The sequence below is a fragment of the Vipera berus genome (assembly GCF_964194415.1).
Source record: "Vipera berus genome assembly, chromosome: 1".
NCBI lineage: Eukaryota > Metazoa > Chordata > Lepidosauria > Squamata > Viperidae > Vipera > Vipera berus.
Genome location: NC_138202.1, coordinates 29,734,922 through 29,752,195, shown reverse-complemented (window position 1 = coordinate 29,752,195; position 17,274 = coordinate 29,734,922). Strand labels below are relative to the sequence as shown.

Below are 17,274 nucleotides of genomic sequence, written 5' to 3'. Positions count from 1 at the left end.
ATGCAGAGTGATATGTTTGGCTCACTGAGAAAGGTGTCCAGATGCCACATACTAGGTTTAGAAAGGAAGCAGCTAGTTGACTGATAATGCTTATAGAGATAAGGTGTAAAAAGCAAAAGGGTCCACCAGCTCCTCCCAGATCTGAATTAGCTGTGAGGGACAGTCCATGATGTGTAGGGAGCACAAGTAATGGGTGAGGTGGTTTTAGGGACTTGACCTAGAACTAACTTAAACAGCTTCTATGTTCCAACAGCATACATCTGATTCAGAATCACTATCTGATGGGAAGGCTACATAATGATGGAAAAACTTTAATTTTAAGTTTAAATAAACAATTACATTATGTATCATCTACTGTTTTCCCCATTTTCTATGAAGCAAAAAATAAAAGCATAATAATAGATATATTAACTGTTGAACTTTTGCTAGTGGATAGGTGTGCTTGAATGTGGAATTTTTCAATTGTGGTGACTGGAAGGCACATTATACTCTTGCCAAAGTATAATAATTGTAGAAAAAATATATTACACACACACAAACAAACACACATATGTACATGTGTGTGTATGTATGTGTGATGTATATATTTATAAGTCTTAAGTGTTATTGCTATTAAGATATTACACTGTTAAAGGTAGATAAATGTAATACATGAAGGAAATTTTTGAAGTATATCTCAGAAGGAGAACATAGTTTTAACAAAATAAATTCATGGCACAGGCTACTGGAAAAGTTCAGGTAGTCCCTACTGTTGATCAATAGATCTGACTATTTGTTTTAAAGATAGTGTAATCAGAACTGGATTAGGATAATGGGGCTTTAAAAAGAGATACTGCATATGCCCATGTATTAAAGACACTCTTCCTCAAATATATTGAGGTCACCATTTTGAACTGTCAGCATTGGTCAAATTGGCTGAACAATTCTTGATAAAAGTCCACACAACTGGAAAGTGTGCAGGTTGAGGAAGGATAAACTAAACTATACACAGTAGTTGACTGTCACTTGGTACTGTTTTCTGAATGAGAGAGTAAAACATGGATAGATTAGGAATTTTTTCCCCTTCATATTTACTTGGAAATAATGTCTGTTCTTTTCAGTAGGGATATGTCCTCAGCACCAACCACTCCTCCATCAGTGGATAAAGTAGACGGATTTTCTCGGAAGTCCGTCAGAAAAGCTAGGCAGAAGAGGTCGCAGAGCTCCTCCCAGTTTCGGTCTCAGGGCAAGCCTATTGAGTTAACTCCACTGCCTCTGCTAAAAGGTAAGGCTTTGTAGCCCTCTTAAATGTTGAGAAACAATGGTTATACAAAGTTTATTTGATTGTGTTAGTAAATTTGAATATTTGTTGTTCACTGAAAAAAAAGTTCAACATCGTATATACAGATATGCTGTTGTTTAAGCCTGACAGGCATATAATTGTATTGTTGGAATATTGTAGGCTCACCTCTGCTTGTAAAATAGCTGCTATTTTAGCAAGAAGTACAGGATTTGTAAATTACTGCTTGATCGTAACATACAACTATTTTTGAAACATTTAATCTTTAATAAATTTGTAGCTTGATGAGAGGAAAATGTGTGAAAAATATAAAACTATGGAAAATGTTTATTTTCTATCCTGGGCACGATTTTTACTGTCAACCATTTCAGGCTATGGAAAAGTATAGTTCTCACTACATGTTATATTTTGTAAATATGGCAAATAGGTATTAGAACATTCTGTTTCAGTTATTTGAACCCTTCTTCGTTTTGTTCAACAGCTGCTCACATTGTCTCTTCCATCTGGTTATTTAATTCATTTACCAAGAGCAAGGTATAGACTGTAATTAAACAAGGATGATGCATCATCATTTTGCTAGAGTTAAACAGAAAAAAATTTATATGTATCTCAAAGTAGTGAAAGTAGCTTGATAATCATGATTTTGTATGGTAGAATTGGTTTGTGTTGGACTTATGAACATACCTTGTTGATAGAGAGAGACTGGATCTTTACTTAAACTCAGGCTTAATCAACTTGTCTACTTTTTTTTTTTATTGAAAAGTTTTAACATACAATTTTTTCTTTAAAAAATCCCCCCTCCCCCTCCCTTCTCCCTCCCCCCTACCTCTCCCCCCTCCCCCCCTCCCCCCCGACTTCCCAGAGCTAAATACAAGGTATATATATAAAAAAACAATCATAAACAACCATATACTAACAACCATAAACTCTAGAATCCATCACTCTCTAGCTTATATAGGATAAAACAAACCTTAGTAATATTAAATATATATAGAAAACAAAAATAGAAAAAGAAGAAAAGAAAGAAGACTTATTCAAATGCTACATGAAACTTCTTAACCCTATACTTGTTCTGGATAAACTCAATCCATTTTCTCCATTCCATAATATAGCGTTCTTGCGAGTGATCTTTCAAATAGGCCGAAATCTTCGCCATCTCAGCCAGGTCGGAAACCTTTAAAGTCCACTCTTCTATAGTCGGCAGTACCTCTTTCTTCCAGTACTGACCTATCAAGAGTCTAGCTGCCGTAATTAAATTCAACATCAACTTAATGTCCACAACTGTAGCATCTATAATTATTCCCAACAAAAAAATTGCGGACAAAACTTTATCCTCTGTTTAAAAATCTTCTGCATGTTCCACCAGACTTTTATCCAAAAGGCCTTAACCTTTTTACAAGTCCACCATATATGAAAATATGTTGCGTCTTCATCACCGCACCTCCAACATTTAGGCTGATAATTCGGATACATACTTGCAAGCTTTTTAGGATCTAAATGCCATCTATAAAACATTTTGTAAAAATTCTCTCTTAGATTTTGAGCTTGTGTAAATTTTACATTCCTCACCCAGATCTTTTCCCAGGTGTCCATTGTGATAACTTCCTGGATATTTTGGGCCCATTTTATCATACAATCCTTAACAAGTTCTGTTTCTGAATCAATCTCTATCAACGCAAGATATATCCGTTTAATATGTGCTGGTCCCTGATTTCTGATTTGAACTTGTCTACTTTTAAACAAACTTCAGATATCGGAGAAGAGGGATAAAGGATATATTGTCCTTTCCTAGTTCTGTATAACATGTTTCCCTGCTCCCAGAATAAGCCCCAGTTAAGATCATCAGCCAGATGGACGCATTTAGTACCGTGTTTTCCCGAAAATAAGACCTAACCAGAAAATAAGCCCTAATGCATCTTTTGGAGGAAAAATTAATATAAGACCCGGTCTTATTTTTGGGGAAACATGGCAATATGTTCTAAGACAAAGTAGCCAGACCCTCTGAAAATCCGATTGCAGTTACTTTTTAGGCTTTCTCCAGTTTCCTCTATGTGCACAGATACGTTCAGAAAATGCTTCCATTAGGACCAACTCATTAATTAAATATTTTGAGGAGGGTGCTCCGCTTGCACAGAATCGTTTGTGAAGTGTACTATGCATAGCTCTACTAAAACATTGCAATCAATGTTCTTGCTTTAAAATATGTGATTTCCATCAGTTTTGATTGGTTTTTATGCTTTGTTTTAAATGAATATTGTATTTGAACATTAAGTATTGGTTACGTTTTCAGCATAAAATTCACGTGACAGTTGAATTTTACTTAAATCTACCAAAACTAAGATTCTTAGAAAGTAATGGAGCTGACTTTCCTTATGTTGGGTCAAAAAAATTGCAGTTTGACTGATCAAATGGTGATTGAGACTAGAGAAATTATATAAGAGAAGACAAGGTGGTAGTAATTAGAAAAGTCTTGCTTCACAGATTTATAATGGCTAAGCAATATTCTAAACTAATTATTAAAAATAATTTATGGATTGTTACAGATACCAGGAATTTAATATGGAACCTTCTGTATGCAAGATAGTGTATAACTGAGTACATTTTCCAAGTATCTTTGCATGCCAATAGTTTTTGAGAAAGTGGGTTATTTTTATTAATTTTAAAAATATTAATTAAAATTATTAATTTAAATTTGAACTAAAACAAACTAACCATCCCATAAAGAATCATTTTAGTGTGGAAGTAGCAGTGATCAGGAAATTTCTTATCATGATTAAAAAGGGGAAGAATATTTCTGTGTGTCCAGTCTTTGTGCAATTGGGTAGAACATTGATTTGTTTTGTAATTGTTAGAAAAGCATGCCACATTTTTCATGAGATATTCTTGACTTCATAAAATATTTATTTATTTACAAGGGCTTGTTTTCCTCTCCAAACCTACAAGATGTTTGAGTACCTTAGATTCCTTTCTAACAAGTTAAAATATAAAACTGTATTTTATAATTAAATGGGATATTTGATCACAGACAAAAATGAGCTTGAAAAACCTTGAGCGCTAGCCTTAAAACTAAATTTGTGAAATACTGCTAAGGAATTCTATTAAGTTATATACTTAATATGCAGTTATTTATATATAATTGTACATTATAGGTAGATAATATAGGTTCTGAGTTACATACTTCTTACAATTTTTCAAATCTCATTATTAAATTGTTGGGATAAGAGAATGTTCCTGATTTCTCAATACCACCACATTGCACAAGGGTGAATAAATGTTTAGTAATACTGTTGATCATTTGTTCAGTATTCAAAACATACAACCTACCTAACTAGCATATGGTAACAATTGCTGAGATAGTGTATTACTTCATATGATGGGGGACTCTGTATTCTTGATTAAAAATGAAATCATATACTCATTTATAATTCAATCTACGTATTACTAATTTGGTTTATTTTTTTAATGTCTGCAAAATCATTTACTAATTGAGATTTGCAGATTTAAGACAGATTTAGAGCATCAAAAATTTTCAGGTCTTTGGCACAAATGTGTAAAAAATTCATTTAATAATAAACCAAGTACATATCAAAAGTACTTGAAGACTGTTTACACTATGACTATGATGTACTCAGTGAGTAACTTGTTCAGATATGTAGGTTTGATAGAGCATTTTACCGTTTAATTCTAGAATGTTAATCTGAATTATTGACTACCTTCCAGAACTTCATTGATTTAGGTAGAACATTATATATTTAAAGAGCTAATAATTGTGTTAGCAGCAGGTATATTGATGTCAGTTGAAGAATCCATCTATCAAATGAAGACTATTGAACTTATGTAGACTGTTGAATCTTTATATTAATTCTGTATTGTAAAAATAAGTTTACTTCAGGATTCCCTCTCATAGAAAATATGTTTGATACTCTTAAAGTTATATTACACTCATTTCTCATTATTATGAAATATTTCTTTTATGATATCAGGGTAGTATTTAATTGCTCAGAAAGACCCATGGCAGAAAATGGGCAGAAAGAATAAGTACTTTGATTGAATTATTTATCAGAATTTTATTGGGTGATGAAATCTTTCAGGTAAGCTCAGAAGATCTAATTATGCTGATTTTAACACTTTCTAGCAGAACATTTTCATAGAAAGTTATGAAAATTAATAAATTTGGACTTGGGGAGTGGAAGTTTTTCCTCATTTTTTTCAGAGCCTTTTGTGACTCTCCACATCTTTAGTTGGTGCTGTTGAAAAAAGTGCTAAAGAGATTTAGGTTTTACAAATAAGTGAATTGATTCAAGCAAAGTAACTTAGCATAGATGTTAATGGGATTTGATCTAAGATTGATTGTCTAAGGCACAGGTCTGCAACCTGCGGCTCCGGAGCCGCATGCGGCTCTTTCAGCTGTCTCCTGCGGCTCCCAGTCCTCTGCCATGTGCAGTCCAAAAAAAAGGTGTGACTAAAAAAGTTCAACCAATCAATTCAAATATGCAGGGTAGGTGCATATCTCGCCTTGGCTCCACTCTTCAGTCAAACCCTGTTCTGCGCATGTGCGTATGTATGCGCATGTGCACACATTTTTTTGCGGCTCCCAGTTTTTCCTTTTGTGAGGGAACCGGTTCCGAGTGGCTCTTTCACTGTTTCAGGTTGCCGACCCCTGGTCTAAGGGAAGGATATTGGATTTCTGCAAGATGGCTTGAATATGTTTATCCAGTGTCTGGCTACTTTGAAAAAGGCAAATTCTATATTAAGAATAGAATAATTGTAGATATTAATATCAGTATCATAATACTGATATAAGCCCATTTTATGCTATCTTTATTCTGAGTCTCAAGTAAATATATGATACAGAATAAACTTGTATAAGGACATATTACGATGTTTGGATTTTTAATTGAAATGATTACAGACCGAAATGGTAGGAATGTATTATGCACATTGTAGAAAAGGTTTATTCCATATGAGAATTGGGAAGAAAGATTTTCTAAAGAAGCCAAATTTCATTTATAGATTGTTTTGATGTTAAATGTTGAGTATTTCTGCCTGATAGGAATGCTATGAGAAAGCCAGAGGAGAACTTGACGCAGTATCCTAAATGAGGCCTAATAGAAATAAAACTGAATGGTTCAAGTTCCTGTTGATGTATTCGAAACAGAATTTGGCTTTTTAGCATCATACTATTGGGTGAAGTTCAGTTTCTGATACTTTTCAAGGTTGTTACCACTACTGCCCAGGCAAATTCCTCTTATCCTTATAAGGTAGCCTTCAACTTATGACCACAATAGGACCGGATGTTTGGTCATAAGTTGTATGTCGAGGCAGCCACATGACCAACCCCTTTTTACAAAATTTTTTTACAGTGGTCATTAAGTGAATCATAAACTTGTAAGTTTTAAGTCCTAATCTATTCTCCGGAATGGGTGTTTTTTGCTGGAAAGTGGAAAAAACATTTGCAAATTATGACATGTGAACATGGGGTATATGTGACATTTTGCAACAGCTAGAAGTGCTTTACAATTAAAGAACCAGTCATACAAGGACTACCTCTAATTATGACTTCTGTTTTTCTCCCCAGATGCAGAACTTTACAAGTTAGCAAAATACAATTTAAACCTGGGAAAACACAAACATATTAGAGAATGGCTCTGACGTTATTTTTTCGGCATAAGCGGGAGGGAGGGAAAATGCTGCCAGGCCTTCAATTCTGTTTAGGTCTATCACGGTCCCACTATTTCTTGTTGTATTATTGACTTGGCCTGCCGCAGAGAGCTGACATGCAGTCACTTCAGTCATTTTCTTCAGCACCTGAGGATGTAATTCATCTGGTTCTGGATCCTTGAATTCATTTAAATTAGCCTAGTACTTTTTTACCCTCTCTTTTTCAGTCATGGGTTACAGTTATTTCCTTCTACTAATGGTACAGTGATGACCAACTAGGCTTCATTTTTTTTCTGAGAGAATATAAAACTTGAGTTAAGATATCCTGCTTTCTTACCATCAACTGTTACTAATGCAGCTCTTTCTCTTCTCAACAGATCTATGGCCTCTTTGCTTTTTGGAAGGTTTGACATTGTTGAAAAAACCAGATTTTTTTTGTTTTGGACACTTTTTGCAAGCCTTATCTCATTCAGCACTTCAAGCTTTTTGATATAATTGTTAAACATGTAGGATAATTGCCTTCTATTCTTTGGGCCATTGGGTACAGCTTATTTATCATCTGAGTTCATCAAACTCAGTATAATCAAATGTAGTACACATTTTTACTTTTCTCTAGTACACCTCGTAATGTAATGAACTCAATGAAAGCATGGGTACAGACAGCTCTTCTTAACATCCTCTTGCTCAGTAACTGTTCAAAGTTACTAGGGTGTTGAACAAGGGGTACTTATTCCAGTCCTCAAAGTTGTGGCAGACACTGCATGTCATGTGATTTATCATTTGAGTGCTCAACAGCTGGATCACAATTATGTCGCAGCATCCTGTGGTCAGGTGATCACCATGTGTAGTCTTCATTGCAAGCATCTGACAAGCATCATAAATGGGGAACCTGGCAGGAGATCACAAATGATGACCATGTGCCCATGGGATACTATGACTGTATGGGATTTACCTAATGACAACTGGGATTGTTGGAACTGCTGTCATAAACACATTTATATGATGTTACATTTTATGACTTTGTTACTTAGCAATGGAGTTGCTGCTCCCAATTACTGTCAGTAAGTGAGGACTGCCTGTACTTCCTTCTAAATTCCAATCATTCAGTTCTTCAATAAGTTCTTCCCTGTTGGTAAGGAACATGTCCAGGATAACAGACCTAGTTCTTCCTTCGATCCACTGATAAATGAAGTTGACAGGAAGAGAGAACAGGAATTTGTTGGATTTCTAATTTTCATTAGATGTCAGAGTAATTGAGAAGCTCCAGTACTGTATCATGATTTAACTGTTTCCATGGATTGGTTATTTTCTGTTGAGGTTACATCTTCCAGCATTTTTCCCTTTATTAGGATTGAAATCCTAAAAGTGTGATTTGTTGTCTGGGCATGAATAGATCGTATCACCTACCTGAAAGGGCTTTATGGGATGTATCTATTGCTATCGACCCTTTTTAAGTTACTGGGTTATAAACATGATGGGAGGAGAATTGTACTTTCAGACTTGCAAGATTCTGATAATGTAGTTTTACATTAAAGTAGAATTACCTTAGGCTGCTTTTTCCTGTCTGATCTACCTGGTTAGGCTGACATTCAGTTACTTTGTTAAGGAGTCTGTTGTAGCATGGTTCAAATCAATATTTGATTGCATCTTAAGGGAGTACACTGATAAATTTGCAAGTTACCTTATTTGTAATTTTGAAAATTAGGAATCCATCGTTATTTCTTCATTCCAGCAGTCCAAGAGCAATCTCCTGCTTGTCACATGAAACTGTCAAAATACAAGCAGAGCCTAGTTTCATCTTGCTAAGGCTGTCGTCATGCAGACATTATGAGTTCAACATCAGGTTCATTCCTCCATTTTTCCCACCTGTAGTTTTATAGTATGTTTGTATAAGAGCGAACTTGAGAAGGCATTTTCCCCTCTTGCGATTCAGAATGTTGGTGCTACCTGGGAAGCAGGATTAAAACAGCCTCACCCTCTCCTTAATTGGAGAGTTTGTTTTATAAAAAGGGAACTGAAAGCAAGCATGTGCATAGGTGTGTCATGAAAGGAGTTAAGCCATGAAGGCAGCAGAGACACAGGAAAGAGAAACCTCCATCCCAAAGGCAAGCACCTCAGCAGTAGTCTTCAGACAGCAAAAGAAAACCTCCATCCATGGAACTGAAAAACTGACTGAGAGGCATTGCTGAGACACAGGGGAGTAAAAGAGCCTGACCAGAATCTGCAAACCCAAGCAAGCTTGCAAACAAACCAAGCCCATTATGTGCAGCAGCCCCGTTGTACAGTGTTCTACAAACCAACTCCGGTAACACGGATTGTGAGGGGAGAGGGAAGGGGAGTAAAACCCATTTTCACATCTGTAATAGAATGTTAAAAATTTTCACACGAAAATAGATTGAGATTTAACTTCCAAAGCTGAAAACCTGAATTGGACTGTCACATAAATCAAATAAATAAATAAATGAAACTCCTACTTAGAGATACAAGTAATCCTAACCTTGTTAATATTTTGTAAGCAAGACATGGCTGAATTGTAACTTGATTTATCAAACCTTTGGTCCTTACTAGTCCTGAGGGAGTATTCATCCTTTGTATTTAATTTCTGGATTTGATGATGCTATATTTGTTTTTATATTTGTTTTATTGTCCTCCAGGATTGAGGCAGGTCATAAACATTGCAAATTAATAAAGTACTGCTTGCTGTTAATTATATTGGTTATCATTGAAGGAGTTGAAATTCAGGGCATGATGTTATTCCTCTATGTTGAAATAGAAGATCCAAAACACTGATCTATTATTTGTATTGGATATGTTTTATTTGCTGAAATATGCCTGTTCGTATTCAGAAATCCATTGTATGTTTGCCCTTTGTATCTCTTAGCTTATTTCATTTAATCCATGAGGAATACATTTTTATTATTTAAGAGAGGGACACTTTAATCTGACCTGAAGAAACTAACCTGAACTTCAGCTATAAAAACAATAATGATTTGTCAGTATAAGAATACTTGAACTGGATCAGATCAAAGGTGTGGCAAGTCTTGCATTTTCTCGTAGTGGCAAGCCAGTGGCCAGCCAAAGATCTATCTAAAACTAATAAGACACGAAGGAAGTGGGACCATGTTGGTCATAATATATAGATATCACTAGAACTGTGCAGGGCTTTGGCTTCAGTTTCTGAAAGCTGCTTCAGAGTGCGCAGGAGGACAAATATAGGACCTATGTCTCTGAACTTATCTTTCAGAAGAATTAGTTACAAATTACAGGCTGATTTCAAATATACACATGTATTTTTAGGTTCATGTGATCTTATTTGACCTATTAATTATATGCCTCAACATCATTTTAAATCAAAGGAATGCCTTCAGTATTGTACATGACTCTTAATGTCAAACACAGAAGGCTCTCTTCAAACTACGGAAAGAAAAATGGGATTTAGGTTTGGTCATTACATCCTTCACCTTTCATATTTTCATTAAAACTCCCAAACTTGCTGAAAAATAAACTATCCACTCTAGCAACTTTGGTATCTCACCGGCTCTTGTGGTATAGTTTGCTGTAATATTTAGTCTCTTTAAGCCCATCTCTGAGCCTTGGTGGAGCAGTGGGCTAATGCCTCCTTAAGTAACACCAGCTGCCTGCAATTAGTGCAGGTTCTCATCCCACCAGGCTCAAGGTTGACTCAGCCTTCCATCCTTCTGAGGTAGGTAAAATGAGGACCCAGATTGTTGGGGGCAATTAAGCTGACTTTGTAATAATGCCGTTTGGGGGGGGGCGAAAGCCCTAATAAGCAGGCATATACATAGAATGAAGGCTATTGCTAAGCACACTGGTTTGTGCTTAAATTGTAAGCCGCCCTGAGTCTTCGGAGAAGGGCGGGATATAAATGGGATTAAAATAATAATAAATTTTTTTCCCCAGACCATAATATTGTACCAATTATAGTACAAGTTGGTTTTAAGAAAGTGGAATTTCTGTCTCAGTGTACAACCCACTTAACATATTTCATTTTCCATATAGTAATTTAGTGATTTTTTAAATAACCTAAATTATTTAATATCTCAAACATTACCATATAGAGTGTTTATTAGGTAGATATATGCTTCTTGTTTTCTAACTGGTATGTAAGCCTATCGTCCCCTATGAATGTTAATAGTTTAGAAGCTTTTGTTAAGGACTTTTGTGAAAAGCCATTTGAAAATCTAAGTATATAATGTAATATTTTCTAAAATCCCAATTTTAATAAGTTGATAGGGAAGTCTGAAGATGTGCTGTTTCTTCAAGTCTGAAGATGCTGTGATGTGGTGTTAAATGATTAACTATTTAAAAAGGACAAGCACTTGACAGGATAGCTTTCCTAGATTCACCTGGTTCTTTTTTTTTAATTCACCAATCACTTTTGATATTTCACTATAAGGAACCAACAGTGTGATCCTTTAATAGTCTATTACCTCTGCCTGCGCCTAACAAATTCTTTGTGGCCAAATGTCCTGTTAAAACACGGGTGTCAAACTGCTGGCTTGGGGGCCAGATGTGTCAAGCAAAACTGTGCCCATCCCGTTGCCGGCAATGGAAAAAAAGTCATCATATGTCATGACATGTCACATGACGTTGTGAGTTTGACACCCCTGTGTTAAAATCTTTGTCATCCACTTTTTAAAATATGGTTGCAAACTTTAAAAGGAGGATAACAGCCCTTTCAAAATAAATAAAGCTTCCATGCTTTGCTCTTTTCAAGATTAGATCATTATTTTACACTGTCAATTAATAATTAACAGTGATGTCTGTATTGCCTACTTCACAGTGAAGGTTCCTCATGTGCCTACGGGTATATTCCCTGCCAACTGTACTGGTTCCAGTTCTCTCATGGCAGTTTGAGGCACTGAGCACAAATTCCTAAGCCCAATTAAATAAAATCTATTTCTTAATGGTTCAATCTCCCAGGAGTAATGCTCAGGAATAAAGAAACTGTTCGCGTTCTCACTTTCTCTCCTACTTCCTATCCCTCTTTGGAAGAGGATATCACTATGTTTTTATAAACACCTAAAGGTTCTCAGCTAGCCAAAAGTCCATTCATTTTTAGAGACACCCAGGTTAGCTTTCAGACCTCTATGTATAATGCTATAAATAACTTGGTTACTGTGTTTCATTTCTAATTTGCCTGCCAACAAAGGCAAATGTAAGTTTCTTAAAATATTAACAATAATGAAATATACTAATAAGTACCAATGAAAGAGTATAGTACAATTATATAAAAGCATATATCTCAGTATAATATGGTCACCTAAAATAAAAGCCCATAAAAATTATTTGAAGAAAATAGTTGAAGAAAAAGAATGGCTTAGTTCAGCATTAAACATTGCCATTATGAGCATCAGACTTCTTTTAAGTAGCCATCTCACAAATTGTAGAAATGTTCATAAAGCCACATCTGAGAAGGAGGCCCTTTCTTTTGAGGTCATATACTTTTTTTTTAAAGGGACGTGATGGCTCAGTGGGTTAGGACACTGAGCTTGTCGATCAGAAGGTCGGCAGTTTGGAGGGTCGAATCCCGAGTGCCGCGTAACAGAGTGAGCGCCTGTTACTCGTCCCAGCTTCTGCCAACCTAGCAGTTCGAAAGCACATAAAAATGCAAGTAGAAAAATAGGGACCACTACGGTGGGAAGGTAACAGCGTTCCGTGCGCCTTTGGCATCTAGTCATGCCAGCCACATGACCACGGAGACGTCCTGGGACAAGCGCTGGCTCTTCGGCTTTGAAACGGAGATGAGCACCGGCCCTTAGAGTTGGAAACGACTAGCACGCATGTGCGGGGGAACCTTTACCTTTACCCTTTTGCTTCTTTTTATAGTTGCACATGAAAACAAGCAGAAAGAGAATCTGGTTTCCCCTTAGGGTCGAGTGAATAAGACAATTGACTGGTGTATCTGCTACCTGATGTACTGACAAGAAACTGGTATTTTGTTTCCTGTTTCTTTGTTTTAGTGTGCTGAATAATAGTTATGGCCTGGCAAACTATTCAGTCAACAGTAGGAAGGTAGCACTTGACTATATTACTTTCAAGTGATGGCTGTCTTCCATTTTATTTTGTTTACTATCCACCAATACCTTTCACCAGTTTTCTTGCTCTTTACTCATAAAGAAGTTTCTCATAAGCTTTTATCATTTTGGATGCTCTATTGTCAGCTGCAGTGATTAGCAGTAGCCACTAGAGAGGGACAGGTAACACTTGTGGGTGATGTTTTGCTGCCTTAAAACCCTATTTTATGAAGTGAATATTTCAAATCAAACATTTTGTGTGTTCAGCAAACATACAATATCTTCTTAGTTTTAAGATAATGAAATGTTGCATAATATGCTTGCTTTTAAATATGCTAAGTTTTAACAATTTAACAATTGTTATTTTGAGTGGAAATACATTTTAAATGGTTGTGCATGTTATAAAAGTATATTTATTTTTATAGAATGTTGTATATAATAACAAGTAACTTCTTTTACCGATTAAATGTCTTCTGATGGTACGGACTCTATAATTTAAATGAAATATTGTAAAATGTAGGGATGGATAAGCAAGTATTTGTATTGGTGCTCTTCAATTGACAGATTTTTGTTATTTATGCCATTTCATTTCTCTAATGTATAGAATATTTGCCTCATTTCAAAAACCTCAAAATCCCTTTGTGAACTGGGGCTTGGTTAGTATTTCTGGGAATACAAAATTAAAATTGCTGCTTCTATTCCCTATTGAGATCTACATTAAAGGAGGATATTTTTTGCTCTTATTTTATAAAACTGAAAGAGAAGGGTAGAAAAGAATGCAAAAATAAAAAATGTATGTGTGTGTATGTTCATACATTGAATGTGTATACGTCTGTATAAATTCTATGTAATTTCAACAAAGGATAATCATTTCCTTATTTACAACTTTGTAATGAATTGCTTACCAGTGTTGCTTATAGATATATAATATATATGGCCAATTACAGTGAAATATGGTTATATTTTGGAATCAGAACTAAGAGTGGGTTCATCAATCTTTAGTTGTCGTAATTCTGTTGAGGCATTTGATCAAAGTCTTTTTCACACAGCTAGTAGCAACAAAGTATGTTTCCACAAAACCATAGGGAATCCCAGTTTCTAATTACATGAAATAATTACTTGTAACCACATAATGGTTTGTATCCATGTAATGAAGGCTGTGAATATCATATACACACAGGCTCTAGATTTTGTTCAGATATTTTTGGTATTAAAGGGTATGCTGTTATTGGTGACATGAAGATCTACAATCATGATTTCCAAAGAAACAAATTTAGTAGCTGTTTGGGATATTTGAAAACAGTGGCATCCGCGGGGTTTGTGTATGTCAAAATCAGTAAAATGATGGGTGGAGCAAGTTCTGCCTCTTTTGTACATGTTTTAACATTTCACTGCAGTTTCAAAAGACGAACACTTGCATTGCAATCCTCTGTCTGCCATCTTTTCCATTTAGATTCCTCCTCCTGTGGACACCACTGTTTGAAAATCAGACCTACTAAGATAGTTTTCTCTGAAATGTTTTTGTGGATGGCTAGCACCAATAGATGAAACAGAGAGGCCTTAACATGGGTGAGATAATGGCATAAGGAGGAAGGATATTTAAATGTAATTATATAGAATTGCAGCTGTAGTATTTTATAAACTTGATTATTTGTACATTGGATTTGGTAAAATCCTATACTGACAGGCCAATTAGAATAGATTCACTAGCAACCTGAATTAAAGCAAGATTCCTCTGAGAGACTAAAATTTGCTAATGTTTTAGAGCAGGGGTCCCCAACCCCTGGTCCGTGGATCAGTATTGGGCTGCGGCATGCCAGCAGCCGGTCCGCACAAACAAGCAAAGCCCCATCCAGGTAGCATACAAAACCATACATCCTTCGCTCTGTGGAAAAACCTCACTCCATGGAACCGGTCCCTGGTGCCCAAAAGGTTGGGGACCTCTGTTTTACAGACTTAGAAATCTAGAAAAAGTGTGTTCAGTTATGGCAATTTTTCTCCTCATGGGAAAAATATGGCAGTAGGGGCGAATTGCAGGGGAAATGATGAAGTATAGTTTTGAGAGTATATGGGACTCAATCTCATCTTCATGTTCGGGGAGCAGGTTATTTCAATATTTATTGTATGACTGTTTTAGAGTTTGCTATTATTATTTTTTGCTTCTAAAGGAGGTTGAGGTTTGGTGGAGCCTTAGAAAAAGCTTGGTATAGTTTGTGGGATGTAGAAGGGTATAGCATTGGGTGTTTGCTTAGAAAATTCTAGATGTTCAGGTCTTTCTGCCTCTACCATTGTTTGTTCACATCAGTCATCCAACCCTGTCCTATTTGCACTTTCTGTGATTTAGGTTATAATTGAGAATTAGACCAAAAAGCCTTTAATTATTTTTCATTCATCACTTATTACAGTGATGGTTAAACTTTCGGGTTCAGTATGTCAAAAATTCAGAAAATGCCTAACTTCACCTTGCTGGCATGTCACACACACACACACCGCGACAAAAGAGAAAATTCTCTACTTCCCCCTGCCCCCATCTAGGCCACTCTGAACAATGGCTCTCAGCGCAGCACTGTGACTGGGCCTGAAGCCTTAACTTCAGCTGTAGCACCACTGCTGTCTCTTAAAAAGCCCTCCATCCCTATTGGAGAATGGCGCAATTGATCCCCACGACCCAGCGCTCCCAGGATCAGCTGCACGTTGTTTACCTTCAAGTGCTGTTCTCTTTCTATTGACAGGCCCCTTTGGCCTAGCTGAGGCTGCTCTGGGTTGTACAAAGCCTTCGTTCTTGAAGCAGCATTGGAGAATGTTTTTCCATGGCCTCTACAGCCTCCAAACACCATATGAAATCATACCAGATTCTCACATGATTTTTAGAGGCTCCAGAGGCCACACAAGACTATGGCCTTCTTGTGCAATTTCTGGAGGACTTGCAAGAGCATAGCCCAGTCTTTCACAGTCTCTAAACTTTGCACCAGAATGGAGCATACTTTTGAGAATAGCTGGGTGTTTGTGAATGTTGGCGGGTCGCCAAAATGTGACATGTCATATTTCACATGTTCCTAAGTTTGCCATCACTAACCTACCAGCTTGAAACTCCTGGCTTCTTTCCAAATAGGACATTCCAGTATGCCATTATTCTATGAATTGCCAATAAGTTAGGCAAATGGAATACTTTGATTCTGCTGAGTTAACTGAGATTGATGTAGAGACTGTTCTGTAATAGTTTACTTTTATCTCAAAATTGATTCCAGGCAACGTCTTGAGAGATTCCCTGCAAATGTGGCCACCACTCCTGAGTGGGAATGAGACTTGGATACCTCAAGTAACTTGAAAAGATACATACATATTTTACCCTTAAAATTCTCATTTCCCCCATTACCACATCAATCTACACGCTCTGCTCTGGCCCATTTTTTTAAAAAAAGATTATATATGTAACAAAAGCTTGGTGTGGCTTTTTTGTCAATGAATGTTGCACATGACTGCTGTTGTACATTAGTATTGGGTTCCAATTCTGTTGTATGTTAGGAATAGCCAAACAATTCTGAACTAGAGGGAATTTTGAAAATAACTTGTAGGCCTTTTACCAAATAATTACCATAAAAAGCTTGTCAATCCACAAAATGGCTGTTATTATAGGTAAGACTATACATTAAAATTTATCAGAAAGTAGATTAGTAAGATGATGTTTCACTATTCCTTCTGAACACATTATCTCAGCTTTTTTTCTTTAAAATATTAGGTAAATTCATTCCTCAGTTTTTTAAGGATGGTCTGGGGCAGGCGTCCACAACCCCCAGTCCGTGGACCAGTACCGGACCGCAGCATGCCAGCAACCGGTTCGCACAAACAAGAAAAGCCCCATCCACAGGATGCAGGCAGCATACAAAACCACGCCCCCTCTGGTCCGTGGAAAAATCTTTTAATCTTTTACTAAAAGACTAAAGATCATTTTAGTGATGATTTTTACACTTTATTGCATCACGTCAAAATGGGAAGAATTATTGGAAAAATCATGTGCAGAAGGATAGTCCCATTTAAAAAATTCTTTTCTTTTCTGCTTGATATAATGCTGCTATTTGACATAATTAATCCAGTTCAAATAAATGATTTGCTCTTCTTAAAAATTAAGAGTCTTCTATTTGAACCTAGGATTTAACCTTTGAATTATGTATGCAGATAGGGAATTGTTGTCCTGGTTTCTATAATTAAACAGAATTTGAAGAAATTTCATAGCAGTATTTGAAAATGGTAAATGGAATTGTAATTTTGCAATTTGTAAAAAATCTGCAAGCATCT

At 36.1% G+C, this 17,274-nt stretch overlaps 1 protein-coding gene across 3 annotated transcripts in view; it reads left to right on the top strand.

Moving 5' to 3' along the window:
* Positions 1-17,274, top strand: part of PPP2R5E (protein phosphatase 2 regulatory subunit B'epsilon) — a 78,728-nt gene that overhangs the window by 2,673 nt on the left and 58,781 nt on the right. For 2 of the 3 annotated variants that reach the window (XM_081332061.1, XM_081332060.1), the window contains exon 2: positions 1,101-1,264. In XM_081332061.1, coding sequence (XP_081188187.1) covers positions 1,108-1,264 — 157 coding nt within the window. In that variant the 5' untranslated portion in view covers positions 1,101-1,107. Of the gene's footprint in view, positions 1-1,100; positions 1,265-17,274 lie in introns of those variants that run through there. The other variant, XM_081332062.1, reaches the window with a different exon arrangement.